The 27909-nt window shown below is 40.8% G+C and overlaps 1 protein-coding gene across 3 annotated transcripts; it reads left to right on the top strand.

Moving 5' to 3' along the window:
* Nucleotides 1-799: 799 nt before the first annotated feature.
* On the top strand, nt 800-27909 carry ZHX1 (zinc fingers and homeoboxes 1). 3 transcript variants are annotated; one of them, XM_039715373.1, is made up of 3 exons: nt 800-1249; nt 1347-1452; nt 17255-27909. In XM_039715373.1, exon 3 carries the CDS (start codon nt 17492-17494, stop codon nt 20114-20116), a length of 2625 nt encoding a protein of 874 aa, XP_039571307.1. In that variant the 5' UTR covers nt 800-1249; nt 1347-1452; nt 17255-17491; the 3' UTR covers nt 20117-27909. The 3 variants fall into 3 exon arrangements, 2 of the variants coding, with proteins under 2 accessions (XP_039571307.1, XP_039571308.1); XR_005628169.1 differs by lacking the exon at nt 800-1249 and having other exon boundaries at nt 1260-1452; nt 17255-20660; nt 27051-27909; XM_039715374.1 differs by lacking the exon at nt 800-1249 and having other exon boundaries at nt 1260-1452; nt 17255-19665; nt 27051-27909.

Here is a 27909-nt window from a genome sequence, read left to right as displayed (position 1 = left end):
AATTTCAATGTGACTCGGCCGGCAGCTTGTTGAGTGCATCTCCTAAGAGCACTATTTTGAAAACTGACAGTGTGGAATTGAGGAACCAGAAATTCCTGGGATGAAAACTTCTGTTTTGAGCACATGTCTTCCTGTCACTAGGCTCGACAGGATCCTGTACATAGGCAGATTTTAAAAAAAGCTTCACAACTATGTAAATCTTCATCCTCTGTGTCCACCTGTGAACAGTTAAGGGTTCCCCATGTATTTTCTTTCTCGAGGAGAGCATCACATTTTACTGTCTGACCCAAAACAGCGCACAGTGATGAGAAAAATAGTGTAGGGAAACAACATTTTTGAGAAATGGGCAGTGAGAGGTAAACCTAAATATTGATTAAAATATTTTGTACGTAGTAAAGGGAGAGAGGTCTCCTTTCTCCAAGTTCTCTAACTAATAAAAAACCCCCAACAACCCAAGGTGTGGGAAATGTCTTTTTCGTTAAAGCCGTTACTTCTGTCTTCGCTCGCCCTGGTTTGGGTCCCGGGACCCTGCGGCCGTGCCCGCTCTGGGCGGGAGCAGCAGCAAAGCCCTTCCCGGGCTGGCACCGACGCTCTCCCTAAGCCCGTCCCGGGCGCGGCGGGAGGGCCGAGCGCGGAGCCGAAGTTTGCCAGCGGAGGAGCGGCTGCCGCCCGGGAGCTCCCACCCTGCCATCCCCGCTCCTCCCCGGGCCGCCGAGGAGCCGCCGATGTCCCCGGGCTGCGGCGCTGCGGTGCCGGGGCAGCCCCCGCGCCCGGTGTCCGCCGCCTGACGGGCGCGGCGGCGCTGCCCCCGCGGCCGGGGGTCAGCGCCCGTCGGGGGCGGCGGGCTCCGGGCGGGCGGGGGGAGGCAGCGCCGTGGCAGCCCAGGGAAGCGGACTGTGCGTGCCCCCCGCCCCCGAACCGGCCCGCAGTGGCGTCAAACCCCTCCGAGGACGAACTCCTCTCCCAATCCTTCCTTCCTCCACCCCGTGCCGGGAGCCTGCACGGGGCTTTGCTCGCCTCAGGGCGGATGAAAATCCGTCTGACTCGTGAGTCAGAAAGGAGAATCAAGAAGTTCAATCCCGGTGCGCCCGGAGGAGCCGGCGCGTTCCTGCCCGCTGTCACCGCTGGCGTTCAGGAGGACGGACGGACTGACAGACGGACGGCAGGCAGCGAGCCGTGAAGTTCTGGCTCCAGAGTTATCTTGCATCCCGTGGCGTTGCGGTGCGGGGGCGAGCATGAAGGAGCCAGTGTATGTGCAGGCAAAGTTGGGGAAGATGTGTGGTTTAGTCCTCTGGGGGTGCCTGGGTTTTGGGTGCGTTCTGATGCTCAGCTCTCCCCTATACCAGGATGTGCAGCACTGGAAACCAACACCAACTTCAATAAACCATGTAATGGAGGCAATTCTGGATTTCTGAAAGGGCTCAGAGTATCTGCAGTAGTCAATGTTATCTGGTAGGTACTTGCACTTTATTTCTGAGCTGCGTGGTAGGTTAAATAGTTAATGGGAAGATGGGGAAGTTTACTGTGTAGAAAGTGTCACGTAAAATAGCAAAGGCTGAGATGTCTCGGTCTGCAGGCTGGCACAGGTGCCACTTACTCTTAAAATGAGACATATACAGAGAGTATATTGAGCATTTCAAAGTGCATATAAACATTGCATAAATAAAAAGTGGATTTTGTTATGGAACTTGGTACATTAAAACAAATATTCCCTCAAACGTAGGAATGAGAGGGGAATTTTAAAAGCTGTGCTGTTGGTTTTCACCAGCAGTCTGTTTTTTGTTTTTATTCAGAAGGATTTCATGCCAAAAAAAAGAAAGCTTGTGAGTACTTACAGAAACCCTGTTTAAAACAACCTGTGTGATGCAGACTAGAGGACTGCCCTAAATTAAGACCTCTTGGAGCAAAAATGCATAATTTAGAAACCCTTTTGTTACTTTCTTTAAACATTGCCAGCAAGGCAGTCAATTCCGCTGGTGGTGTTTAATGAATTCCCCTGAGTGGATTAGAAGTAGATGCCATTTTGTATAACTGAAATTATTTGCTTTTAAATTTAGGCTAGTGGTTCTTGTATCTTGGCTAGACAGAAAAGCCCTCTGCTGTGATATTTGGATAACGTTTACTAGGATTGTCCCCAAACTTGGCTTGGGGAAGCATAGTACTTTGAGGTAGAGGTTTCCTTTGTGAGGCTTACTTTTCTACTTTCCTGGTGTTTCTTATGGCTCTGTTCTGGATTGTTTCATCTCTTGCAACACGTTTCGTGATGTGAGTGCTTTAGCTGGATCCAGTGTCCTGTTATCTAGCCTTAACTGCTGTTGTTTATAACTGTTGTTTATTACAGGAATAGACAATATTTATTACAAAGTTTGTCATCATACTTACCTTTAGAGTCTTAGAACTGTGTGTTGAACAGTTCTCCCTGTTGTAGATTCTCCACGCTGAAGAATTTCTGTCAAATAATGGACTTGGTAATACTGCTAGGATTCCTTTTGTTCCTAATGTACCCAGAAGGCTGTTTCTTGTGTCTTTTGCTTCACTGGGCCGCCTGTAGCATTTCAGTTATGCTTATTGCTGTGGCTGAGATTTACCCATGGGTTTCCCTTGATTTGTTTATAAGTAGTCTGAGGAAAGGTTTAAATTTTGGGTTAACTTTCTCATCTAGTTGTGATTGGTGACCTGTTTGTTTGTATGTAACTTTAGAAGGGTCTTTGAAAAACAGTCGTTCATCTTTGAAGCGAGATTCTTTCCTTACGTCTAAGTTTAGGATTTTTTGCAGCTTTATGAAGCTGGAATTTTTAAAGAACTAAGTACACATTACCTGTGGGGTTTTTTTGTTTGTGATTAATAAATACAACTGAGGCACAATCACTTGCAGCTAAGCTATGGCTAACCTTTATTTTGGTCATCAGTTTCTCTTTACTTATCAAGCTGAGGTCTAGTAAAGATTTCTGTATCAAATTCAGAATTTTTATGTTTTATAATGTTTATAAATCCTGAGCTTGCTGTAAAATTTTCAGAATGATCAGTTAAAATCCTGTGTGATAACAGTCTTGGAGTCATGGCGTGAGGGAGTGTTCTGAACATTTATAGCTGAGTGCATGGACATGCTGTTCTCTTCTGTATGTAAATAGTCAATATTCCCTCTCCTTGTGCTTTAGATGCAGGGTCATTGATCCATAAATGTCCAAGATGGTTTGCTTCTGAGTTGTCAGGGACTTGTAAACAAGTGATGCAATTTTCAGTTTAGTCCCATTTTCCCTTTTGTTCGCTTCCTATTTCCTAAATAGGCAGCAATAGTGAGTGTGGTGTCACCTTTGCTGAATGTACACCTCTAAGAATACAATATTTTTGTTTTTATTTAGGTTTCTGATATTGTCAAATTAGGCATTAAAGGGATGTGACTACTTCCGTTTTCAGCATTATTAGTTCTATTAATTCTAATTTGCTGTCTTTTATTCTGATTTATCTTTTCTCTTTTTTCTCTCTTTTCGCTTTTCTGTCGTTTCTCTTTTTTCTCTTCTTTTTTTTAATTTTCATGGCTAGTTGAGGACTTTCCCAAATAGTCAAACCATTTTGCTGCATAAACAGTTCTTTATTTTTCTGTGGAGGTGGAAGCCACCAAAATGATACATTTCCTTATCCTGTACCAACCAGATGGCATGTCATAATTCTATGCCTTGCACCGCTTTCACTGATGGTTCACTTCCAGTTCTGTGGTCTTTCTGTCAAGGAAGTGGATGGCACTTCAGGGGGTCCACTCAGGTCTTTGTCATATCCTTCAGAGTTCAGTGAGCTGTGATGTATTTCTTAGAACAGTGTCTGTACTATCAGTAGATTCTTTCTAACCAGCTTCAGAGATCAGCCCAAACTGAGGAAAAGTTGGCTATTGTCACTTGTTAGAAGGTGTGTACCACTCTTTTATCCTTAAGAGCTTTGAGATCATAGGAGATGTTACAGTTCAGTATCATTCACTGTAAAAGACTATAATCTAAAGGGGCAGAACACAGCCTACATTTATTGTACCATTAAGATTGTAAAACACATTATCATGCTAAAGCACAGAAGAGAGGAAAATTGCTGACGACTAAAGGAGGAGCAGATGTAGTGTGATTGGAGAACCTTCAGGAAAAATTGTAAAGAACTTTCAATGCTGCTGCTGCTGTTTGCATTTTTTAAAAGATCTAAAAGGTAGCAAAGAACTTAATGTTGCAAACATTCTTTAGCATAATCTCTGCTTGTGCCTGACAGGTCTAAAGGAACTTTATGTATTCTACTTCAAAAGAACAGCTTGTGCATCATGTTTGGAGCCATTTAAGAAAGTGATTTTGGTGTTCTAGGTTTACTGCATGCAACTTGGCCTTCTCTGGTGGCATTTTGCAGTATGCTGCTCACCTTCCTTATCTAATGGTCTCACTAGGATTTGGAGGAACTTCACATGCCTTGAGGGGACCCACAGTTTGAAAGCATTGCTCAAGCAAGGCTTGAAGGCTGACAGTTTTGTTGAAAGAGTGGGCAGACAGAGCTGTGTAATGAGGCGCGTGCAACGCCAGCCCTCGCTGCTTGGCAAAGCCAGCGTCGTCTGCGAGCACCAAATGCACCTCACCAGACAGAAGGACAGAAATGAGCTTTTGAACTTTCTAATGGTTATGGTAAAAGCTCCACATGTTCAGTGCTCTGAATCTTCAAAGCATCTTCAAACTGCATTTATTAGATGGAAAATAGCTGTTAGCTCACAATGAATTCTGTGAATGGGTAATCATAGAGATTTTAGGGCTTGAATCATTGTTTATAGGTTAGAACTGTGATTATTTTAACATTGTTTTAGCTTAGAAAGGTGCTAAGAACTTCATAGATGGAAGTGCATGTAGTCCAAGGCAACTTGGTAGAGGTCTCTAAGCTTGCCTTTCTTAAAGCTATGAAATAGATTAATGTACACAAAATATGGTACTAATGTGATTGCTTTCCTGCCTGTGTTACAACGGAAAAACTTGCTTTGTATGTTAAAATTCTGTTGATTTTCAAACTCTCTTACTGGCTTTGTGCATGGGTGTAAGGCTCTGTCTTGGTAATTAGGCTAGTTGAGATCTAGGAATGTTGTACGTCTGAAACAGAGTAAAGGGGAAACAGTGGGGAAGGAGTCTGGAAAGAACAGCTATTAACTACCTGAGTGTGGAAGATTGGAAGTAAAATGTTAGTTACAGCTGTATGCTTCCTCAGAACCTCCAGATTTCTAGTCAATCTTTAGAATACCTTCAAAATAGAAACATACTGCCTTTTTATACATGGATCAGATGCCCTGAGCAAATCAGTGGAAGCTGAGAGTGCTCTGCAAATCCCAGTTGTATCAGGAGGAGTTGGGCACTTGGCAGAAGTTGCCAAGTGAGTTAGATGGAGCAGGCATGAAAGGACAGGAGTTCCTGTTTCTCAGCAGGATTTTCAGCAAGGTAAAATGAATTTGTAGATGCAGTGGAATTTTTGGAGGGTTCAGCACTGCACAGTGTTCAGCCTTGTTTGCTATGTTGAATAGTTAATGGCTCTCTGTCCTCCAAATTTCTCAGGGGGATTGGGTCTGACAAAAGATTCACCACACTTAGAGTGTCATGTGACTTTGGGTATTTTGTTCATGGATCAGTTTGAGGAATTGATGCCCATACAAGGTCCCTGCTGGCATTGTCGGTATCTGCTTAAATGTGATGCAAACACACACAGCTTCACTACTTGTAGCTTACAAGTGCTTTTCAAATTTGGCTCATTAATACATTTTACTTAAATTTTTTGAGGAATTAGTTGGTCAATAGAGAACTAATTTTTTATTGCATTAAAAGCAGTAATTTAGCATGGAAGAGACTTTTGTGAGATGCCTACAACTTTGGGTGTTTATCAGTCCAAAACCATTCATTTCAATTCTGATTCTTGACAAGTAGCTTTCTTTTTCTTAAACTCTCTATTTCCTTGGTTCCTCCATGGGAAATATAAGGCCTTGCTAATATCAGTTGTTTGTTTCTTTAGGGGGAAAGGAGGGAAGAGATGGGAGAAAAGAGTGGTATTGAAGAAGAGTAAGTTTACTCTTTCTACACATAGTAAAGAATTAATCACAAGCACACACCCTTAGAAGATATATTAATTATTACACATTAAGTCCAGAGAGGTAAAAGTTTTACATCACTTTGTACACTGAAATTCAGATTCCTTTGTTCTGAAAGCTTTCCAGTGCATTGATATTTGCATGGATGATGACAGTATGAGCACCATACCCTGATGTCACACTCACTGACAAAGAGTGGGGAATACTTTGACTGCAGTTTAAACCAGATGCATATGGGCACAAGGTAGTTCTGAGTTTAGAATTTGCAGCTATATGCTGCTTTATATGAGTGACTATCCTATTTCCAGATGTAATGCTCAATTACAGATAGTAATTACTGTCTGTGAATTACTGAACAGGAGCCCTCTTCTTCACCAGGAAACCTTTAAGCCCTGTTGCTGCAGAGAGCTGGCGAGAGAGAGAGGCTGAGGGTGAGAGCTCACTGGAGGGTTAGGACTGAAGATTGCTTTGCACCAGAGCAGCTTCTTCAGCACTACTTTGTGTGGAAAGATTCAGTCATTTCCATCCAAAGCAATGAAATAAAAAGCTCAGTCAGCCATTTCATCTTGAGATACCCCGCCCTCCGAAACAAATATTAAAAAGAAAATGTAGGTTTTGGTCCATGCACATCCCACTAATTTCCACTGATTAAGTTGATGCTTGTAATTGGGGTCTAGACAGGCTGTGTTTTGCAAAATATAAGTATATTTTTAAAATTTCTGTAGAGAGAGTTACAAGATTTATGTAATCCCTTTGATATCATATTTAACCCAATAACAGCTTGAAAAGGAGTCTGATTAGCTTACCTTTGTCCTAGATTCAGTTTTAATATCTAATGTTTAAATGGAGGGGGGATTGATCTTTATTCTTAATGATTCGTGCAGCCTCAAAGCACAGTGGTTTCTAGTTGTGTGCTGCCTTTCCCACTGGGGGATGCAAACAAAAGAACAATAATTTCAGACTCCTCCTTCAGTTTCCAAGAGAACCTTAGCTGCTCAGGGATAGCTTTGAATTTTAAAAGCATCTTTCTTCCAAATTATGTATTGATTGCACACAAAATAGCAGTGCTCTAATATGCAATTTAAAACAAATGCATGATGGTGCTCATTTGTTTTTAATGCTGCTTTTTCCAGCAGAAAAACAAAAAGAGGGTTCTATTCCCATAAACCAGTCTTGCAAAATCCTTCCAAACATTTATTAGTCTAGACACAAAATATTCTCACCCAGCCTCAGCTTGACGATGACAAAAAAAAAAAAGCAAGCTAATATTGTACTTGGCTGTCAAAAAAGGAAAAGAGGGAAAAAAAAAGAAAAAGCTTGCCCCAGGCTAGTGAACCAGTAACATTTTTCTGGGGCTGCTTACAACAACAGATGCATCTTATTCCCATGGGTTTCCAGGCCTGCCTATTTTCTATGCTAAACTTGGACACTCTTATAAACATTCTCTTTGGGTACCACACCCCAGTTGTATCCTGGGCTCTTCTGGTTTGGTTGATTTAATAACGATACCCGACATGTTCATCTTACCTCTCCTGACCTGTCTTTGTATTTCCCTGTCTTGTCCAGGTATCATTTAACTAATGCATTAATTCAAAACCAGTCCTAATATATGGAACCCAGAATAATGGGAATACGTGATTTGATCACAGCTTGAATCTGAACATAGGGAACCCTGATATAAACAATTTCTCCTAATTTTGAGTTGAATTTATGCTTTTGATAACTTTTGTACATGGCAAGTGATTCTCATTGTTTGATATTGTGGTAGTTTGCAAAGGTTGTTTTATAAAGGAATAAATTATATCAGTGATTGTTAGTTCATCTCAACACACTCTCAGATTATTAATTTTTACTTCTGTCCTTTTTCTAGAAAACAGTGAATTATGCATATCTTGTTTTTCAGTTAATGATTAATTCCTGTTTTTCTAAATTTATGTCTAAAATACATTTGATTTGGAAATTAAAACTTAATATGCACCTAAATTGCATAACGTCTGTATTATTAAACTATTGTAAATATGTAGCATATCTAAGAATACATTTATTTAAGTGTGACTTTTTTTCTTTTTAACCTACTGATTTGTGAGGCAAATTATAATACATTTTAGTGCTCCCTAGAGAAAATTTATTGTTTCTATGATAACGTATCCATGTCTGTTAAGATTTTAGCCCTGGCAGAATTTGTCCTAAAGTCTGAATTAGGGATCTTACTCAGAAAAAAAAACGCTGTCCTGCTTTTTAAAGTTTGAGGCAGGAACTTCTGTCGTTCAGGAAGTAATTTCTGCCTTCACTCAGTGCAGATGTCTGCAAAGTGAATTTCTGTGTATAAGGTTAGTTGTTAACTGCCAATAATTCAGTGTTTTCACTGAGAATTTCCAACTTAATTAAGCAAAAAAGTAATGACATGAACTAAAACTATCCATTATAATACTGATTTATTTTAAGTCCTTCTATTCCATTAGTAAAAACCTAGATGTTTACAATTAGAACAGAACTTCTGGCAGTAATTGGTGCTTTTAATGATTATGTCTGATTTAATGTCAGTAAATAAGATAGGTGTTTCTCCTATGAGGGAATGTGTTCACTGTGTTGTTGAAACATTAATGTAAATTAACAAAATCTTTCTGTTTAAAACTTGCAGTCTAAATAATAGGTGTTTTAAACATAATACTGATTCTTCTCTTCCTTTCCCCCCCAGCTGTTGTGCTGTTTTGTGCTGTGTAATGTTTTTTTATGCTTTTCTGTTGCCTCTTACATGTGTTTTTATCAACACATACAGTATTCCTTTAAAAATTTTACTGCTCATTCTCGTTTAAATCAGTGAGATGATTTTGACCCTAGGATATTTATGCAGCTTTAAGCTACCTATATTTTTTTAAATATACCTAATCAGTTTTTCTTATGGTGTTTAATGCAAAAAAAGAAAAAAGCAGCTCCACAGCTACTAAAGTATAGTGTTTTAGTTAATTCCATATTTTCCACTTAAATCATGTGGTGCTAATTTTCCACCATTATACTTGAGAGACACAAAGTGAAAGAGGGCAGTCTGTTTTTGGTGATCCTCTCTCTTACCTCCCTGCCAGGACTGAACATCAGAGCTTTGTGTTTCTCCTGCAGGGGTGACTCACATGACAGAGCAGGGCAAAAGGTGCAGCCTCCAGCTTTCCTCAGCCAGTGGCTCCCAAACTGGGGATTGTCCTCCCCAGGGCGCTGGGCAGTGGCGAGAGGGATCACGTGTCTGGCACACAGTAAGTCACAGAGGTCAGGTTCACAGTCAGAGTTTAAGGAATTAGCCTGGGAAACAGTGGAACAGGGAACCAGCCTGGTGAAAGACTTGTTGATTCTTTGCTGCTGCATTGAAGGCCTTTGTTCAGGTGAGCTGGGAGCAGCGTGGGACTGCCGGGCGCCAGGTCCAGCAGTGCCTGGGAAGTGGAGCCTGTGAAATGCTGTAACTGCAGACCTCCTGTTCCCTGTGCCACGGGCCAAGGTGCTTGTTCTGATCTGCTGACTCTTCATTACCCCATGGTAACCTGAGTACACAGTCACCTCTCAGACTTCTGCAGTGACTGTACCAGATTCATCTTTCCAATCCACACCTTGTACTTGAAAGCCTTTGTAGTCCCCTGTCTTTTACCTTTTTTGTCACTGGGCTGATAGTAAACAATGTTTATCCACTCTCTGGATGAATGATGGGGACATGGGGTGGGGGTGAGGGAATTGGTCTTGTCACACACAAGACATTATCTCCCACAGAAATCAGCAGGAGTACCTAAGGAGCACAGTACAGTACTCAGCAGGGGTGTGGAGTCACGTCACTGTTGCAAATAAAAATGCTTTGCTTTTCACAAAGGATAACTTGGTACACAGTGGTATTTTACTAGATAATTGAGACCTGCAGAGAGTGTTTATGCAGGCAGCTTAGGCTATCCTCTTTTTATTTTGTTACATGATTGAACACCTCAAAACCCTGAGGAGAAACATTAGAGTAGAAGGGACTTTTGAAGATCGTCTAGGTTAAGCATCCTGCTCAAAGCAAAGTTATCTGTGATGGTAGATAGGGTTGTTCAGGGTCTTGCCAAGTTTTAAAACTTCCAAGGATGGAAATTCCTTAAAAATCCCAAGCAGATTTTTACAAACTCTCCAGGCAACTGGTTACAATTCCTCACCAGTGCTGAAGTGCTGTTGCTCCACCATCACTATGCTCCTAAAGTGGTCTGCAGCAGTCACAGAGCATGTTGGTGTGGCAAAGAAAGACAAGCCTGAGTGAGCTTGATAGTCTCACCCTAGTCCTGGCAGTAATTTAGTGCTGCACTGAGAATACTTGCACTTAGACTAAGTACTCTGAATACAGAGACAGGAACTTACATGTTGTATTTTGACTTGTGATTATGCTGTTCCATGACCAGCATTGTTTGGATCAGGTCAGAGAACATCCTGGAGAACTTCTATAAGATCAGCTGTACTTGCAAGCATGAACATAAAATTCTTCTGCATTTTTCTACTATGGAGGAGTCTGCCAGTACGGACTAGGTCAATTCTTTGTTGTGTCTGTTCTTACGTGATTCAGTTTACAATTGTAAAGCTGTTACATATACTGGAAACATTCTGGAACGCCTTAAAAAAAACCTTATAAAATACCAGATCTGAAGTCAAATTTTTTGCATCCAAAGTGGAGATGCAAATCATGTGCCATTGAACATAAAGGACTTTTTATGCACTCTGCACTCCTTGCCTTCTAACAAAATGGAAGCTGACCTGCAAGGCTGGGGGAGGCTTTAAGGAGGACATGTGGTAGGATACAAGCAGTTGGATCCAAGGCACACAGGAAAGGTTCTGAGCAAGCACATTTGAGCAAAAGCTCATAGCAGACCAAGTGGTAGAGGAGATTCTAAAGAGCAGTTGAAACCTTGAAAATGTGCCTTGCAGTCTTCACCTTGACATGGGATTTATGTAGGTCCATGCAGTAGAATTGATCTTTTTTGCTTTTCAATTGACACTCCAAGTCCTTGCTTTTTCCTCATTCATAAAACACTGGTTCATACAAACACTGTGTTTATACATTTGGTTCAAGTATTTTGGGATCCTTTACAAGTTATTTAAGTTATGGGTCTGTGTTCTGGTGTATGCATGTATGGAGCATGTATCAGTGTGTATTAGTGTCACCTGGTCAGTTCACTCCAAGCCCCTGTTTTCAGTTTCTTACAATAGTTGGATTGAGAAATTTTTACATTGTTTCTGTCTTGAGGCTGCTTTTATTCTCTATTCATTGAGTTTTGGGGGAATATTAGCTGGTTCAGGAGTAAAATTAACAGAGTGAGGAGGCAAGCAAGGAGAGAAAGAAAGGCAGTCTCCATGTAAAAGCCATATTATCTTTCTTTTTCTGAGCAGCTCTGTGCCTCAGGGATTTGACATAGGAACTTAAAATTTGGCAAGGATCTGGCCTTGAGGTCTGAGAAATGCATTCCACTGTTAAAAAAAAAAAAGCAGAATTATGAGTCATAATGTATCACTACCTTTTTGTATCCAAGGTAGAATTTGCAGGATGTTTTATCACTTGCTCTTGATCATGCTTTTATTCCTGTCATGCACATCTGCAGACTGCTTTAAACCACCTATATTTAATGGATTCTCCTTCTCTGTCTATCTAGGTTCTTGTAGTGTCATGCATCAGGGTAGTCCTTAACCTGCTGCTGCTCCTTGGGCTTCTGCAAATGCCACTGGCCTAGCAGAAGGTACAAAAGCATTGAGAGCTGTAAGCCCTGAGACCCAGTCCTGCTTTTTAAGGGCAGAGTGCTACTAATACTCTCATTTGCTGTTGAGAAGTACCATTTTGAGTGGCGACAGCCAAATATTGATGAAAGCAGAAAGCAGCCAATGTGAAATCTGGTTTCCAGTGTGACCAGGGCTCGTACACTGTGGAATCAGTGGAGGAGGGAGAGCGAGACAATCTGTGCTGGGCTGTGTCACCTCGAAGGCGCGGGGGATCCTGCTCAGCACCAGCGATGACTCGGGAATGACTCGGGCTCTCTGGTGAGGACACCATCTGTAGGGCTGCAGCTTGGGTCTCTGGAGGAGCTCAGGGTGTCAGGGGACATGAACTCCAGGAAGTCAAAGGAAGGTCTTGTACTTGCAGCACTGGACTAGGGCCTGGGAAAAGGGATGGCTCTAGAAATGTTTCATCTGGAAGAAAAAAAAAAAGGCAGAATGAAGTTGAAAGGAGCATTTTGTGAAGTCATATGTGTGCCAGATTGTTTCATTTTAAAGAAGGAAATGCAATGATAATAAAACCTTTTGTTTTGGTGTTTTGGAGAAACTTTTTTGATAAACAGTTTTTGAAATTAATAATTTCTCACTGTTCTACTTTTTTTAAAGCCAACGTGAAACATTTGGAGGGTTGAATTAAATGTTTATTCAATGCAGAACACATTAAAATTTGTCTTCATGTCAGTAATTTATTTCTTCATCCTTTCTGTTTTGTATGTAACAGCACAGCAATTAAAATAAAATAGAGCTGTAACTATGCAAAGAAAAAAAAATCCCTGACTCTGCTGGCATTTTATTTGGTGTGATAAGCATTTACACAAGTTTGATACTCAATTTCAGTAATAGTCATGCAGAGATGTCTGACATTAGAAGTACTGAGTGCTCACAGTCGGAATTGGGCACTTCAGAGTCAATAAAATAAAGGTCTGTCTATGTGAGTGTAGCTGCCAGGGTGTCTGTATCACACAGAAAATACCTGTCTGTGTGACTGAGGGGCAGAGACATGCACCATTCATGCTAAAGGTACCCTGGTTTTTGCAGTGTTTGGTTATTAGCTTTTTATGGTCAGATACAGAACCTGGTTGTGGCTTTCTCTGTCAAAAGCAGGGGCACGAGTCCCTGTGCTCTCCTCAGAAGTACCTGGAGAATGTGCTGCAGTAGAGAAAGATAACGTCAGTCATTGAGCGGTCACTTCTGGCATGGAATTCTGACATTGATGGAACTGTTTGTTACCCATTAAAACCAGCACTGAGAGGAAGTAACTGGGAAAGCCCAGTCACATGTCCTGTGGCAGGCTCCCTTCAGCCTCTGCTGGGCTTTGTGTCAGCTTTCCAGGGCTCCATCACGGGTCTGGCTTTGGCACAGCCTGGAGCTCTGCGTGGGCACTACAGTAGCTTTTGGTACTTGCCTCCCTCATTACCAGTCTAATGCTGCAAGGACCCTAAGTGGGCCTTATCTTTGTAATACATGAGGACTTGTGCTGCAATCAGTTTGGTAAGTTTCACTCCCATGTTGGATTAGTACCAGACCTTATTTTAAAAGAAGAATCAAATGTAAATATTTCAGGATTAATAGTGATGCAGATTTATTTTGGAGTCATTAGCAGTAAGGCTCTGTGAACTTTGCAGATAAGGAACACGTGAAGAAAATGGCACTGCAACAAAGTCTTTCACCCTTCTCACTGAGAGTCAGCACAGATCAGAGTGTATTAGCCTACACTGAGCTCTGCAGAATAGTTTCTGACATAGATGCATCTACTCTGAATAAAGGGTAGTAGAAGGAGGCTAAACAAAGGATCAACAACTGCATATTGTCATGGGTTCTAAGAAGGCAGCATTTTCTGTGTGAAGTGGTAGGCAATTTGTAATCTAGATGGATTTAAAGGTTAGAAGCAGGTTAGTGCTTCATCTTCAGAGCTGCTCTCTGCATATCCTTAAAATCACATTACATGGGGCTGGATTTTTTTTGGCATGCTTTTCCTGTACACTGAATGGAAGTGTCATACAGCAGACAGGGATCAATGCCTTTTCAGAAAGCATACACCCTGAACACACTGTGAATGTTTTATGTAAACTCATTTTTCTTGCTGCATCAGGTACTCCTGTTTGGGCGAGGGAAGGAGAGGAAGTGAGTAAAAATTTTTTTTCTGAAAGCAGGTTCTTTCATGTCTGTCTTCTGTGATCAATTCTGTGTCTTTTCCTTCTCAAACTGCATTGAAATGGGCAGGAGTTTTCTGCTTCCATTTAGAAAATATTTGTATCAGTCTTCATACAAATCTGCTATAAAGACAACTTAAAATGTTGAATTCCACTCTGGAATGAATCTAATAATTATTAGTTAATTTGGGTTGCTAACTGTTCATGTTTCTAAAGAACTGTGTCCTGAGAAATTTGCCTGCTGAAAGATAACATAACAGATTCTGAACTTTCAAAAAGTATGCCTGTACGTGCTGGTTTATGTTCCTAGAAAAACATCTGTTTTGTTGGCTGATTTGTTAGGAATGTCAATTCTATGAAAATCTGAGGTGAAATTACAGAAGGAGATGCAGTGTAAATAAAGTTTTTCTTCAGATTCCTTTATTAAAAATGCTGCTTTTGACATAAAATAGACACCTGGATTATTTAATTGCAAACCAAATTATGTAATATGATATCAGTATTCACAAGGAGGGATAAAAAGATAAAATCTTTCACAATATTTTGTCATGTATTTGACTTTGAGGTATGTAAGGGACAAGGAGAAGCATTTGCTGAAGTGATGACCTTCAGGAATCCATGGGATATGAGGGAGGTCTCAGTGGCCTTGAGACAGGCAAGCCCACGACTGGGCACAAGACTGCCCAGTCTTAACCAAGGGAAATGCTTGAGCAGAGAACACATAGTGAGTCTCAGGTCAGTTAGAGGGATCTTCATCCTCAGCTCAGTACAGAAAGAACTCAGTAAAAACAGTCTGTAAGAACCTCGAGAATTGTAACAAGGGTTGCTTACAGTTGGTTCCTAGAAGGGTGGATTTGGCAAAACCTCACTGTTACTTCATTTTTTTTGGAGTCATGGTGCTGAATGTTGCAGACCTTACTGAAGTCAAGCTATGTGGCAAGGTCCCACACACTCTGTAAGTAGAACAGGAGAGGTATTTTAGAGGAAATGAAGATTCCAAGGATGATGCATAATTGGTTGGATAAATTGCTCAACTGTGAATTTTCATAATCCCCTGTTAAATTGAGAGAACATGTCAAGCACGGTGTTACAGGTGGAATAATCACATTATCTCCAGGGAGGAGGGAATGGAGGCTTCTGTAAAGTCTGTAGAGGAAAGAAGGCTGGGAAGGGTTGCAGGCATCTCACTTTCTTGAGATTTTACTGAATGCTGTTATAGCTCTTCATAACCCTTAATTAAACAGGGTTTTGACATCACAACATCCTTAAAAAATACACAGTGCAGTCAGAAGAACAGACATGCAGCTTTCTTTTTCTGAGATCTGTTTGCATCAAAGAAAAGTGTTGCTATCTTGGTAAACAGAGGAGGGACACAATATCTGCTTATGCACCATAAGCAAAACAAGCACAGCAGAGATGTGATACAGATTTAGCTAAAAGCCTGCAGGTGCTGCAATTGCATGTAAACCTGTTGGTTTACAGCACTGTGAACACTACTGGGTACACGAGGAGACTGGAGAAGAACATTTATTGATTTGTTGAACAGGTTTTCCATTTTATTTCTTACTTCCAGCCTTTCCTTCAGCATGCTTCAATATTGCATGTCAGATCAAATGTTGCTTTTACTTGCACTCCAGCCCATCCCAGAATGGGACCCTTGGCAGGCAGCTAAGCTCACTCAGACTGCCCTATGTGTAGATCCTGTGTGCTGTGCTAGGGATGAGGTACTGCAGAGTACCACAATTACTCCTCAAAACACAACTTCAGCCAGCAAAACTAGCTGTTAAGTTGCTTTTTAAAATAGGCATTTCTGGCATTTCTGAAATTTTACTCAAAATCACAGAAACATTAGGTAATACCACCCAGCTCTTCCCCCAGAGCATTGCTCAATGTTGTCTTGGCAGTTGTCTTCCCTTTTGTCAAGAGCCCTCCAGCCCCACAGAGAAGCAGCAGAGTTAGTAATGCTCTACCTCTTGTCCCTCGAGACACTGAGACAAATGGATCTGTTTATCTTTGCTTCATGGTTCTCTCTCTGCAAAGAGAAACGAGGTGGCCTGCAATAGGTACTTTGTACCTACATGAAAATAAATATCTTTTGCACTTCTGTGCTCAGTTTTACAGACTGCCACTATTAACTTGTGAAGAAGGGTATCTTTCTACTCCAGTACTATTAAATAATTGTCATCCTGGAATGATGATTACCCAAGATTTATTGAGCATTTTCAGTGTCCTTAATGCCATGTAAGCATATCCTTGGCATAAAAAGCTTATCGTGTGAGGCTCTGCACTTTGGATGTAGTCACAGATGTGGTGCAGAGGGTGGCTGTTAAAAACATTCAAGGAGGGTATTTATGAAGCAGTAAGGTGACACACAGTTTCAAAAACAGAGCTTACCGAGCAGCACTGGGTGAACTGGGATGAACACTTCTGTCTTTTGCCTAAAGAAAAACTGTGAAGCTAAGGCTTCTGCTTGAGATATCAGTCTTTAATGCTTTTTCTCTCTCTGTTACAGTTTACACAATCAGTCATGTCTCTGTTAATGCATAGAGGCATGAAAATAGATTTTAGTTAATTGCCAAGTGCTAGCAATCAGCTTTTATTGGTTTGGGATTGGTCTTCAATTGAAGAATGACATTTGGGAAACCAGGAAGAGAGGATAGTTGTCTTTTGTCTGTCAGAGTGCCTTAAAAAGACATTGTTTTGCCTGTTTTCAGACATGGAAGAAAGGTCTTGCACATGGTTGTGCTTGCATGTATAATGCAATAGAAAAATACTCTAAACTTGCCTTTTCTGAGACACTTCACAGCCTGTGACATGAAAGACATGACAGAGCCAGTGTGGAGATGTCGTACTGGGCTCAAGTTAGTGATAGGAAGGACTTGAGCTCACAGAACAGTCGAGAGACATTGTTGTAGCTTAGGCAAAGCAGTCCAAGGGCAAGAGTGACCTCAGCACTGTGCCAAGAAAAAGGCTTCTGAAGCAAAGGAAACAGTCAGGAAATTACCTGTTTTACAACATTCTGTTGTTCAGGTTTGTCACTGTAATTAACATGAACTGAAACAAATTTCAACGTGTAATAAGTGGATTGGATTTTGCCTTTCTTATCATAGCTTCAATTATCTCTTCTTGAAGTGGGTCTGCTGGTTTCAGGGGATGAGCAGTGGACTGAATTACCTTAAACTGTAAGATGTAGCAAAATAGAAATTATTATTTATATTAAACTAATTCCACTGTCTCTTCTTTACTACAGGTGGTGGATGTGGACTTTAAAACAGTGTGTCTCAACATCTCATCCTCAACTATTTTTAATCTGATTGCACTACGAAAGAAAAGCTGCTAATGGGATAAATGTTGAGACTTTACAAGAACTGACTTGAAGTACCGAAAGCCATTATTACTATTATTTTATTATTACTATTATTAATCAAGAAGAGCTTGAAGCTAAGTCTATATCTGACCAGTCGTTATAATTTTCACAGTAACAGTCATGGCAAGTAAAAGAAAATCAACAACACCCTGCATGGTCTTAGCCAATGAGCAGGATCCAGATCTAGAAATGGTGTCAGACTTGGAGGAAGGACCACCTGTGCTCACACCAGCAGATAACCCTACAGCAGAGGGTGTAACAAGTGATGAGGATGTTCATGAGTATGCGGATTCAGACAATAAGAAAAACACAAATAAAGTAGAAGGCGGTTATGAGTGTAAATACTGTACTTTCCAGACTCCAGATCTCAATATGTTTACTTTTCATGTGGATTCAGAACACCCCAACGTAGTATTAAATTCATCCTATGTTTGTTTAGAATGTAATTTCCTTACCAAAAGATACGATGCCCTCTCAGAACATAATTTGAAGCACCACCCTGGAGAGGAGAATTTTAAATTGACTATGGTGAAACGTAATAACCAGACAATCTTTGAACAGACAGTAAATGATCTCACTTTTGATGGGAGTTTTGTTAGAGAAGAAAATGCTGGACAGGCTGACTCTTCTGAGGTCCCCTCATCAGGGATCTCCATTAGCAAAACTCCTATCATGAAAATGATGAAAAGCAAACCCGAGGCTAAACGTATTGCTGTTTTCCACAATGTAGTTGATGACATTCCTGGTGAAGAAAAGGGAAATGAAAATGAGCCAAACTCCGAAGAAGTAGTAGAAAACCCCCCACCGGCAGTTTCTGAACCCAAACCAAGCCATTCAGTTGTGTGCAGTGCAGCAGATGTGACTGGGGCAGTAGTGACCCCGGCACCAGTGCTTCAGCCTGGGGTGGCACAGGTTATAACAGCTGTTACAGCTCCACAGAACTCAAACCTGATTCCAAAAGTACTAATACCTGTAAATAGCATTCCAGCCTATAACACTGCTTTGGATAACAATCCTCTTTTGCTTAACACCTACAACAAATTCCCATATCCAACCATGTCGGAAATCACTGTTCTTTCCTCTCAAGCCAAGTACACGGAAGAGCAGATCAAAATATGGTTTTCTGCTCAGCGTCTGAAACACGGGGTGAGTTGGACGCCAGAGGAGGTGGAGGAAGCAAGGAGGAAGCAATTTAATGGCACAGTGCATACTGTGCCACAGACAATTACTGTTATCCCAGCACACATTTCGGCCGCTAGCAATGGTTTACCTTCAATTTTACAGACATGCCAAATAGTTGGTCAGCCAGGACTTGTCCTCACTCAAGTTGCAGGTACAAATACGTTACCAGTAACAGCCCCGATAGCTTTGACTGTAGCAGGGGTCCCAAACCAAACACAGTTACAGAAGAGTCAGATTCACAGTGGTCAGCCTGTTGCAGAAACCAAACAAGCAGCTGCCATTCCAGCCCCTCAGCCTATCAAAAATGAATCCACACTGATGAATCCTGACTCCTTTGGCATCCGAGCAAAAAAAACTAAGGAACAACTGGCAGAATTGAAAGTCAGCTACCTTAAAAACCAGTTTCCTCAAGACTCAGAAATCGTTAGACTTATGAAAATAACAGGCCTCACTAAAGGAGAGATCAAAAAGTGGTTCAGTGATACACGCTACAATCAGAGAAACTCAAAGAATAATCATGGGATTCATCTCAACAGTGATTCATGTGCCACCATTGTTATTGATTCAAGTGATGAAATGAATGAATCTCCAACAGGAGTCACTCCACAGAGCAAGCCATCTTGGGGTACTTTTCCTGATTTTACCCCACAGAAATTAAAAGAGAAGACTTCTGAACAGCTGCAAGTCCTCCAAGCAAGTTTTCTTAATAACCCTGTCCTTACTGAAGAAGAGATGAATAGATTAAGAGCCCAGACAAAACTGACCAGGAGAGAGATTGATGCCTGGTTTACAGAAAAAAGGAAATCAAATGTCTTGAAGGAAGAGGGAGCTGACATGAATGAAAGCAATGCTGGCAGCTCGAAAGAGGAGTCTGGAGAAACATCTGTGGGAGATGGAGCAGCAGGAACAAAGTCAGGGTGTTCTACTTCAAGCAAAATAGGCAAAAAGTCACCAGAGCAGTTGCACATGCTCAAAAGTTCCTTTGTCCGTACTCAGTGGCCATCTCCACAAGAATACAACAAGCTGGCAGAAGAAACTGGGCTTCCAAGATCGGAAATTGTGAGCTGGTTTGGAGATACTCGCTATGCCTGGAAAAATGGTGGATTGAAATGGTACTACTATTACCAGAGTGCCAGTGCAAACAGTCTGAATGGCCAAGGCTTTGCAAGGAAGAGAGGGAGAGGAAGACCAAAAGGGAGGGGGAGAGGGAGGCCTCGGGGGAGGCCTCGGGGAAGCAAGAGGTTAAATTGCTGGGACAGAGGTGTATCTGTCATAAAATTTAAAACTGGAACAGCAATCCTGAAGGACTATTATATGAAGCACAAATTCCTTAATGAGCAAGACCTTGATGAACTGGTAGCCAAATCTCACATGGGATATGAGCAGGTCAGAGAATGGTTTGCAGAAAGGCAAAGAAGATTAGAACTTGGAATAGAGCTGTTTGATGAGAATGAGGAAGAAGATGAAATGCTGGATGATCAGGAGGATGAGGAAGAAACAGATGATAGTGATACTTGGGAACCCCCCAGACATGTTAAACGTAAACTTTCAAAAACAGACTGATGTGCAATTCGGAATTTGGGGGCCAAAAACCTATGAATTAGGTTTGATGTTATGGTGAAGAGCCAAATGATTTTTCATGGCCTTCAGTTTAGCAAGCAGCTGCTCAGCATCTTCCTTCCACCTAGGAGTACATGGGCAAGATGCTACCTGTGCAGGCACGAACTGTTTGCTTTGTTGCTACAAGAGATGAACATCCTCAGGCCTGGCCTGGGACAGGGGGTTACAAATCAGATCAAGTTCAGCTCCTCCTTTTCCACACTGCGATGGGAAGGTTCATGTTCATCATACACGTGACTGCTTCTCAGTATTTAATTGCCTTATGTTGTTTAATTCCAAAAAAACCACAGACACTTTTTTTGTTGTTGTTATTGCTGTAAGAGAACATTGCCTGCTTGTGAAGGAGGAAAACACAAAAACATTAGATGTCTTTTTGCAAACATCACTTCATCTGAAAGGTTTCAAGGCCTGGGTTTATTTCTTAAGGAAAACATTGAAAACAAAAGAGAAGGGGAAAAGTGTGACAAAAGGAACCAATGAACCTGGGGTGAGGATTGATAGGTTTCAGAAAATAAGGTGATATCTGCACCTTTTGCATATCTTCGGAGTGTTTTGGGTTTACAGAACTTGGACTGAAGTGTTCCTTGTTGATAATTATGAGCTAACTGAATGAGTCTGATGCTAGAAGATGCTTTTTGTTACAGTCAGTGTAATCAGTGTATCCCACATCAATCTAATTTAAATGCCTGACAGACTTGATGCAGTTAATAGTAACACTTACTTCTACATATTTCATTCTTTTCTTTGTTGGAAATGGTAAAAGAAGTATCTATATTCCAAAAAAGAGAGAGAAATTTCTTGAAATCTGACACTGTGTTTTAAGGTTAACAGAAGACAAAAACTGCCTAAAAGTTGTTCAGAATTGCCATGGGGTTTGTAAGAATACACAGATACAGAGATGAAAAACATCTTTTGGTACTAGTAAGAAAGGTTTTTAAGTAAGTTGTGTCAATGACATGGTGTTTAATTCACAAACAAAATGAATTATATGACTTTTAGATGCTTAGTAATTACAAACACGTGAGAGTTGAATTGTTCTTCAGTGATAGCCCAGTTGAGTGATTTGTGTGCAGGTTTAACTGTAAAACATCCTAATTGAACTCACCACTGTGCTGATTGCTCACAGGACTGCTGGGTGAACACACCTGTTTCTGGAGGTGGTTTGATCTACATGAACTTAACTCCAGAAGTAGTTTAATCTGATATAAAACATTCCCACCTTAAATAAGTGTATATAAAATAGAAAAAAAAAAAAGCTTTTTGGTCTCAATACTGTGAAGTTATAATGCAGTTTGAATTAGCAACTTAAAACAATGGGCCAAATTCACACAAATTTAGTTTAGGCAGTTGTTTGGCATTCTAGAGAACTGTTACTCTGAGGAAGAGTAGTTTGTATTTTTGCTACTGCAAGACTGCATTTTTAGGGATAAGTTACTTTATATTTAGATGTCAAAAGATGGTGATGAATTGGTGCTGCTGTCACCAGTACTGTTTGCTTTTACATTGGCACTAATGGATACTAGCAATCTCCTTTTGCACATCTGACAGCATCTTCTCTGTAGGCTTCTGCATCTGATGACTAATGAGGACAGATTAGTGCAGAGAAAATGGGACCTAATGTCTCCCCATCTCCAAGAACCTCTGCTAGGATTTTAGAATTAGTCTTTCTTCTGGACTGTGATAACTCAAGAAAAAAGAAAGTCCTTTTAGTCATGATTTTATGAAGCAGAGGAGTCCATGATGGATCTGGTTTTCATATCTGATTGTGGGTGAAGCCCAGGCTAAAGTAAGAAGGGGAGTAATGTCTGACAAAAAATACTGCTAACCTCCCAGACCTATCTCTCTGGACTCTTGTAGCTGCCCTTCTGCTCACAGATTGAATAAGTTCCCTGAGCTCCAGGAGGACATTTAATAGAAAAGCCATTTACTGGGTTACCTCTTCTGACTGTTTTAAGAGTATTGGGGAGAAAAAGGCAATAGCTTATGGTGTATGTCATGAATTTGATGATGAAACTATTCCCTGGCTTCCAAGGCTCAAGTTGGTGAGACACAAAGTGGCCAGCATTACTAGGGAGGAATAGCCAAGAATCCCTCATTTTAACTTTTGGGGTGGGGCAGAAGCAACCCCATGTTGTCAGCATATTTCACAGGAGTGTTTATGACTCTGCAAGTGAGGTGGTACAAAGAGATCAAGATCTGGCCTTCTCAGCGTGGGGTTGGGAGGGATTCTCATTTGTGTGGTAATAGTGTGGATGGTGGTAATACTGTGCTGTTGCAGATGCCAGCAGATGCAGGAAAGACTCATGCTAGCTTCGAGCTCTGTTGGGAATACAGGGTCAAAAAATCTGTGCTTGCTGAGTAGGAAAGAACAAAGCTAGAAGGAAAAGATGCTATTTTTAAGTTTCCAAAAATATTAAACCAAATCCTTGGGAATATGCCTCTAGCAAGCAAAATCTGGAGTTGCCTTAATCCTTGAAGTTGACCCAGAATTAATTTTCTTTAAAAAAAACCCAAAACAACCAAGCAGCTTGTCCAAATAAATATCTCCATTATTGTTACAGAGCCTTATTTAGGTTAGCTAGGAATTCTGTCTTTAAAAAATGGGGGAAAATACAAAAATCAAAGTTAATTATGTGATTGATCTGGGATATTTTTCACTTTGGCAATGTTCTGTTAAATAATACTCAGCTACAAAGGTAGGCCTTAGCACATCTGGTCTGAAAAACACAGGAAGAGGAAATACATTGTTTATCAGACTAAATATAGTTGGATTGGAGGTCTTCTTTCAGTAGAATGGTCAGAGACAGTGACTGATGCATACTGGGCCAGATTTTCGGTTGTTTTAAATATTAGAGTTCCATGTACTCCACTGGTTATACCAGTATTTACAGCCCAATTAGAAAATTATCTCTTTGCAGAATATAAAATTTAAATTAAACCATGTGCTGTGCATCAGCTAATGAGAGATGCAGAGTCTACACATAGCATGTTGGGCTACGTGCACATTTTAAGCCCTTCAGTTGTGACAGGGATGAGGAAAATCTGGGTAGGTTCAGCCTGAAGACAGAAGTTGTATGCATTCATTATTGGCCACAGTTATTTCTATTTGAGGAGTCCATTAATTACCAGTGTGTTTCATGTTTACAGCATGTGTACATTTGCACTGTGGACTGGCAGAGAGGCAAACTCCTTCCAGTGTCCCGTGTCAGGACTGACAGGGGAAGCATTGGAAAGTGCTGTGGTCAGTTGTAGCCCTGATTTGTGGTCATGGCTGGTGGGAGCTCAAAGCTGCTGGTAACGGTGGTTTAGCCCAGATTCATCTCAGCCACCCTTAGGCTGCTGTGGGCACTGCACGGTCACCAAGAGAAACAGAGATGCCCTGGTGGGTGAAAGGACATGGCACCTTCTCATCCTACCTAGTCACATCCAGGAAACTCCCTGAACTTAAGCCCATCAGCAAGTGTCTTAATTTATTACAATTCCAAGCACCTCTGTGCTCATCAGCAGTGCACCCCTGCAAGCCTGGCACAGCTTTTGCACACTTCCAAGTTGTTTTGGAAGCTGTTTGGACTGAGTTATGCTGGCAGTAGGAAAGGAAGGGGAAAGAAAATACATCTGCCCAGGAGTGAATGTCCACGTGACTTTGTTGATGTTCCTGCATGGTAAGGACTGTGTCTAGATGAACCTGTGGTATGTGTTCTGCATTTCTGTGAAGCTTCACCTCTTAGGTTTGAGCTCATTATGGGCCAGGCTTCAGTGATTGTCACTGACACTGAGACAAAGAAACTCTGATCTTGCTTAGATCTTACCTCTGGGTGGTTGGTTTCTCAGTCTTCCTTGGGACTACTACATCAGAATTCAGTAGTGAACATCAGTTCCTTTAGAGCTAAGCTAGTGGATTTCTCTTCATCTACTGTTTCTGCCAGGAATACCTGCCCTCATGATGCCAGTTGTGCTGTCTCTGGAATTCAGCTAAAGAGAAAATACAGATAATCCTGAGAGGGAAAAGAGCTAAAAGACAGAAAGCAATGTTACAACCAGAGACAATATCTACCATCACAGTATTGTCCTGCTTCACGGCACATTTCGCCCTCACTTCTGAGTGCAGTGAGCGAGCACAGTTCCATCTTAAACAGTGCTGTCTTCCCAATATCACCTCTGCATGACCCCAAAGTTAGTGTTGGAAAAAAGAAAGTCAGGCCTATTTTCCCCTGGAGGTTTGAGTGAACTAACAGTGCTGGCTTGTATGAAGTGAAGGGAAAGCAGAAGGGAAAACGCAGAAGTTTGAAGGCTCTGACTTTTGCTTGCCCTGCAGAATTTAGTTTTCTAGAAGTTGATAAGCAAAACGAGTTTAACTCCTTCTGTTCTGACAGATTATTACAGTCACTCCTTTTTAGCACATAGAAATCTCTTTTTCTGAAAGCAAAGAAGAGGAAAGATACCTACTACCTGATTATTAGAATTTAATGTATTATCTCTAATACACTGTAGTAAGTGAGGCCATGCCTTTTTTAACCTTGTCTGTTACCATGTTGAAAACTGCTTTTTCATTACATTATGAACTGTAATTCATAATTCAGAGTTACTGACTGTAACTTTGATTATTGGAAAACTCATGCAGTGTCCACACATGACATGAAATAATTTTCTAATGGATTATTTGCTCACCTTGAACAAAAGCACATTTTCTTTTTCTCTCCAAGAAATGCTTGAGGCAGGCAAATTCACTCCCTTCCCCTCTACAGAGCAAAGAAAGGATTTCTGGATCCCGTACAAAGTGATTCATGGCTGTACACGGTCCCCGTAGGCCAGAAAGCCCAAAGATGCAGACATTCTCCTCCTCCGTTTTCCTCTGCAATGAGAGCACAGCAGAAACTCTGACAGCTGAGCTCTGGCTGCTGAGTAACCAGGCTGTGGTTTAAGGTGGGGAGTGTTTTCCCTTTTGCACTTAGCGGAGTACTGTGTATTCAGGCTGGATGTCAGTATTTGCTTCTGTAAATATGATAGCACCGATTTGTGTCCTCCACCTGAGTCCAATACCTGTCTATATTCATATCTCCCAAGGAGAGAAGATAATCTTTAAGCTTCTGGAGTGTTAAATATCCCTGCCCTACCCTGAAGGCACAAAAGTAGAGTGCAATTAAATATAGCTATTTTCTTTAATTTATTTTTTGCTTTGAAAACAATTTTGCTTGCATTCAGTAGTAATAGAGAGATAGTATCAATGACCAGAGAACAGTAGAACTTTAAGAATTGTTTATAATACCTGGAATGATGGTGTAAATTAAAGATGGAAAGGGCTAGTAGAGGATTCAGTTCCCTACACTGAACAGTGCTAGGTTATGTCAGTATTCTCCATCCAGTTTGTGATATCCTAGGATAAGTGGATTTACCAAGAAGCATGATACAAACTTATCAGGTCAAGTTACGTGAGGTTTGCTGATGTATTAAAATTCTGTAGGAAAATGTTTTGAAATAAGAATTTCAACAGAAAGTGAAAAATCCCCTTAATGGCTACTAACACACAATAACTCAAATTTCTGCATTTTTTCCCTACTTCTAAAAAGGGATATTTTGAAGCACAGGTGGGTTATAGCCAGTATTTCCAGGTTTAATGGTTGGAGTTCTTGGGGATTGTTCTCTTTCTGTGGTGAAGAGCATCTGCACCTTTTCAGTGAACAGTCATTGAAAAACCAACTCACAGAACATTGTAAAATGTAGAGGGATAACTGAGCATTCTGTAGCACTTTTCGTGAATTAAGGTGGGATTTGTCTGATGCATGTTGATGTCTGCACTGGGGCAAGACACTGTAGGTAGTCAGCACAGCAAGGAATGCAAACGTGCCCATCCTGCATGCCTGGAGTCGCTCACAGGAACTGCACCCCAGCTCCTCTGACTTACCCTGACTTGCAGGCAGCTGCTGACTCTGCAGACATCTGACATTACAGAGAGGGATCTTCTGGCTGGAGTGTAGCACTGATCTTTGTGTTGTGCTTAGCAGTGGTACTGACCTCTGCTTCCAACTTGATGCTTGTTGGGAAATGAGGCCTTTTTTTTTTTCTTCTTTTATTTAGAGCAGGTAGCACTACAGTGGTGGATAAAGTAACTGATCCTTGGTTATAATACTGTGGCATAAAATGCTTTGGGTTTTCTCAAGTATTTTAGAGATAAAGTTACTGTGTGAACATTGGACTGTGCATAACCTAGAATGTGTTAGGACACATAATATTTGTGTCCCAGTTGATGAAAGTATTTCCTTAAGCTTATTCAATACTAGATACCTGTCATGAAACTGTCCCTAAAGAATCTGCTAGAATGACAGAAGAGTCAAGTCCTCATCTGTGCTATGAAATGATCAACCACAAGAGCTCTGCTGTGATTTCAGAATCTTCCCCCATCTTCCAGTTTCAGCTCACAAAAGTATTTCCAACCCTGCATAGTTGGCTATCTGCATGTATGCTTACAGTCTGTACAGAAATGCACTAAAATGAGTTGCCCTACCTGGGAAGGCTTTATATTGTATAGAAAATGTGGCACTAGGTACTGCTCTTCATGTGCACAGGAGAGTTAACAGGTGTCAGTCTCGTTTACAGAAATGATGGCGCTTTGCAATTTTCTATAATATATTGCAATATATTTAAATGTCCTGTTTGACATGTGAAATGAAATTAAGTTAATGCATTGTTATGTATTTGAAGTATGAGGAAGATGATTCACTAACGACCAGCAAGGTTTTTAGAAAGGTGTCCAGTATGTAGCTGTCTGTGTGATCTGTCTGGTGTATGTGATATTAAAGGAAGCAACAATACTGTCACTGTTTAGAATGAAGAGTTTCTTTTGAATGATGCAATAGCTTACAATGTCTTTCCTTTGTAGCTGCCCAGTGTGGTGAAGGGGAAGCAATTCTTGAAAAATTTCAAGATAACTGGTTAACTGTGAATGGGCCTAATCTTTCGTGAAACCAAGAAAATTTTTGGACACACACAGGACTTGAATACTCAAAAGGATTGGAACTTAGTGTTGTGCCAAAGTTAAACTACTGCAGTTGGCAGTTCTGCACTGTAAATAGAAGACTGATTAAAAGACAGCTTTTAAAAAAAATATCAAATTTTAATACAGTACGTTTTTATTCTGATACATGATGGAAACATTCTGTTTTAAACCTTTTTTGAAGAGGCTTCAGTGACCACTAGATTTTGTCCTCTTATATTTTGTTTGGCCTAATACTATATGTTTTAGTAAGATGGGCTTTATTGCCTGTGTTCTTTGATATGTGATTAAGCTTATAGCTTTGAGTGACCAAACATTTTACAGAGTAAAAGTTCTTAGAAACAGTATAATGTAACTGATATTTCTGTGTCTTATTTATCAGGCTGTGCACAAACTTGGAAAGTTGTGCTGGACTTGTACAACTCGTATATGGGAACGCAGCATACTTCTGGATATTACAAACCTAAGCCTTTGCGGCTGTATGGATCTTGTCTTTGGATTTATTTTTGTTATTTTTTTGAGGCAAAGAAACGAATGGATGCTGCTGTAAAATATTTGTAATATTGCCATTATTTCTTTCTGTAGCAATTACTGCTTTTGCTTCAACAGATAAAGAAAATAAATCAGAGATAGAAAAATCCTAAAGACGCTGGTAGAAGAAAGAATCATGTGAGAACTTCTGAAAATAAACTTTGTACCAAAAATTTGAAAACATAAATAATGGAATAAATGTCTCCTTACTGAG

Source organism: Passer montanus, unplaced genomic scaffold (assembly GCF_014805655.1).
Source record: "Passer montanus isolate IOZ18808 unplaced genomic scaffold, ASM1480565v1 scaffold33, whole genome shotgun sequence".
Taxonomy (NCBI): Eukaryota; Metazoa; Chordata; class Aves; order Passeriformes; family Passeridae; genus Passer; species Passer montanus.
Note: the sequence above shows the minus strand (reverse complement) of the source record. Positions and strands in the feature narration are given on the sequence as shown.

What these genes read in the sequence shown, in the direction of transcription:
- ZHX1 (XM_039715373.1), top strand. Translation starts at nt 17,492, where the DNA reads ATGGCAAGTAAAAGAAAATCAACAACACCCTGCATGGTCTTAGCCAAT.